This window comes from Chiloscyllium plagiosum, chromosome 2 (genome assembly GCF_004010195.1).
Source record: "Chiloscyllium plagiosum isolate BGI_BamShark_2017 chromosome 2, ASM401019v2, whole genome shotgun sequence".
Lineage (NCBI taxonomy): Eukaryota > Metazoa > Chordata > Chondrichthyes > Orectolobiformes > Hemiscylliidae > Chiloscyllium > Chiloscyllium plagiosum.
Window position 1 is genome coordinate 13,345,542 of NC_057711.1, and position 2,004 is coordinate 13,347,545.

General features: G+C 46.4%; 1 protein-coding gene across 1 annotated transcript in view; it reads right to left on the reverse strand.

The window, feature by feature from the left end:
- The window catches only part of tmem8b (transmembrane protein 8B), a 79,016-nt gene that overhangs the window by 18,906 nt on the left and 58,106 nt on the right, over positions 1-2,004 (reverse strand). Inside the window, exons 3-4 of the mRNA XM_043704301.1 lie at positions 1,561-1,657; positions 548-671 (exon numbers count right to left, since the gene is read on the reverse strand). Of these exons, the coding sequence (XP_043560236.1) occupies positions 548-671; positions 1,561-1,657 (221 nt within the window). The remainder of the gene's footprint in view (positions 1-547; positions 672-1,560; positions 1,658-2,004) is intronic.

Consider the following 2,004-nt stretch of genomic DNA (forward strand, 5'->3'; position numbering starts at 1 on the left):
CTGAGGGGCAACCTTTTCACGCAGAGGGTGGTACATGTATGGAATGAGCTGCCAGAGGATGTGGTGGAGGCTGGTACAATTGCAACATTTAAGAGGCATTTGGATGGGTATATGAATAGGAAGGGTTTGGATGGATATGGGCCGGGTGCTGGCAGGTGGGACTAGATTGGGTTGGGATATCTGGTCGGCATGGACGGGTTGGACTGAAGGGTGTGTTTCTATGCTGTACATCTCTATGACTCTATGACTCTACGAGATGTTAATATGGTGAGAATGAAGAGGAGTCTCATGTGGAACTCAAAGACCAGTATTGTTCGGTTCGACTGAATGAGGAAATGTGGAATGAGGAAATGAGTGAAATAATCCAGAGAGGCCGAATGGCCTACTCCTGCTCCCTATGATCACTTGCATGTTTCTGTGCTGTAAAATTTAATGTGATTGAGAGAAATCATACCTTGAGTCCTCATGGCCTTGCCCCATGTCATCTCGAAATCGAATTATTTACCTGCACTAGTGAACAATGTCCCATTTAAATGCAGAAGCTTACCCATAGTCAGTCGAGCAGAGGGAACGTAGACTGATGTACCAATTTCCTGTCTGAGGGTAAGGGATACGCAGCCGCGTTACATTTGAGGTAGAGTTGACCAACAAGAGAAACCCCGCGGACGTTTCTGGAACAGAAGATAAGACAGGAATGTTTCAGTTCTGAGTGAGTTGAATAATCCTTCCTTCTCTGTCAGTGGATGCTCAGTATTTGTATCTCCTTGCCCACACTCCAAGAAGTTCCCTCAGGGAAAGGTGGGAGAGGCAGGCAGCTCTTGGGCTAGTGACCCAGGCAGCTGAAGACAATTGCCATTGAGTCATAGGGTATTACAGCGCTGATTGAGATCCTTTGGCCCATTGTGTCCATGCTGGCCATCAAACATCCAATTATTCAAATCCCATTTTCCAGCACTTGACCCACACATGGACCAGCACATGCAATGGTGTGTCAAATGTCTCACAGAACCTCTACAGTGTGGAAGCAGGCCATCCAGCCCTTCGAGTCAACACCAATCCTCTGGGGAGCATCCCATCCAGACCCACCACCTCTGCCCTGACACTGTAACTCTGCATTTCCCATGGCCAATCCACTAAACCTGCACATCTTTGGATTGTGGGAGGAAACTGGAGCACTCAGAGGAAACCCACTCAGGCATGAGGAGAACGAGCAAACTCCACACAGTCTCCTGGGGTGTCAGGAGCTGTGAGGCAGCAGTGCTAACCACTGAGCCACAGTGCCACCCTTGCTTGTTAAATAACTTGAGGATTCCTGCCTCTGCCACTCTTTCAGTCAACCTGTTCCAGATTCCCACCACCCTCAAGCCTCTCAAATCCCCTTACCTTCAAATAGAAGTGTAGAAACTAGGAGCAGGGGGAGGCCATTCAGCCCATTGAACCTGCTCTGTCATTCAGTAGGATCATGGCTGACCCTTTACATCAATGCCATATTCTCAATAGCTCCCCATATCTCTTTAAAATCTATAAACATTTACCTCACGCAGTTTTGTCCCTGTTTACCTGATTCACAGCGGATTGAGGTGTTTTCTGATGATATTAAAGGCATCCCGTGATTCAAGCAGCCAATCACTGTCACGTTCTCTCCTTTCACTGAGGACTATATTGAAAGGAAAGAGTGAGGGAAAAGGTTAGAAAGTTCATTACTAAAATAAAGATACTTCATTCCCCACTCCAATTTTGACGATGTGCTTGTGCTTGACTGGGTCAAACCATCTTTCAAAAGTCACTGGAGTCAGGGAAAGTCCCGGATGATTGGAAGATCGCTGTTGTAACCCCCTTGTTCAAGAAAGGATCAAGACAAAAGATGGAAAATTATAGGCCAATTAGCCTAACCTCGGTTGTTGGTAAAATTCTAGAATCCATCATTAAGGATGAGGTTTCTAAATTCTTGGAAGAGCAGGGTCGGATTAGAACAAGTCAACATGGATTTAATAAGGGGAGGTC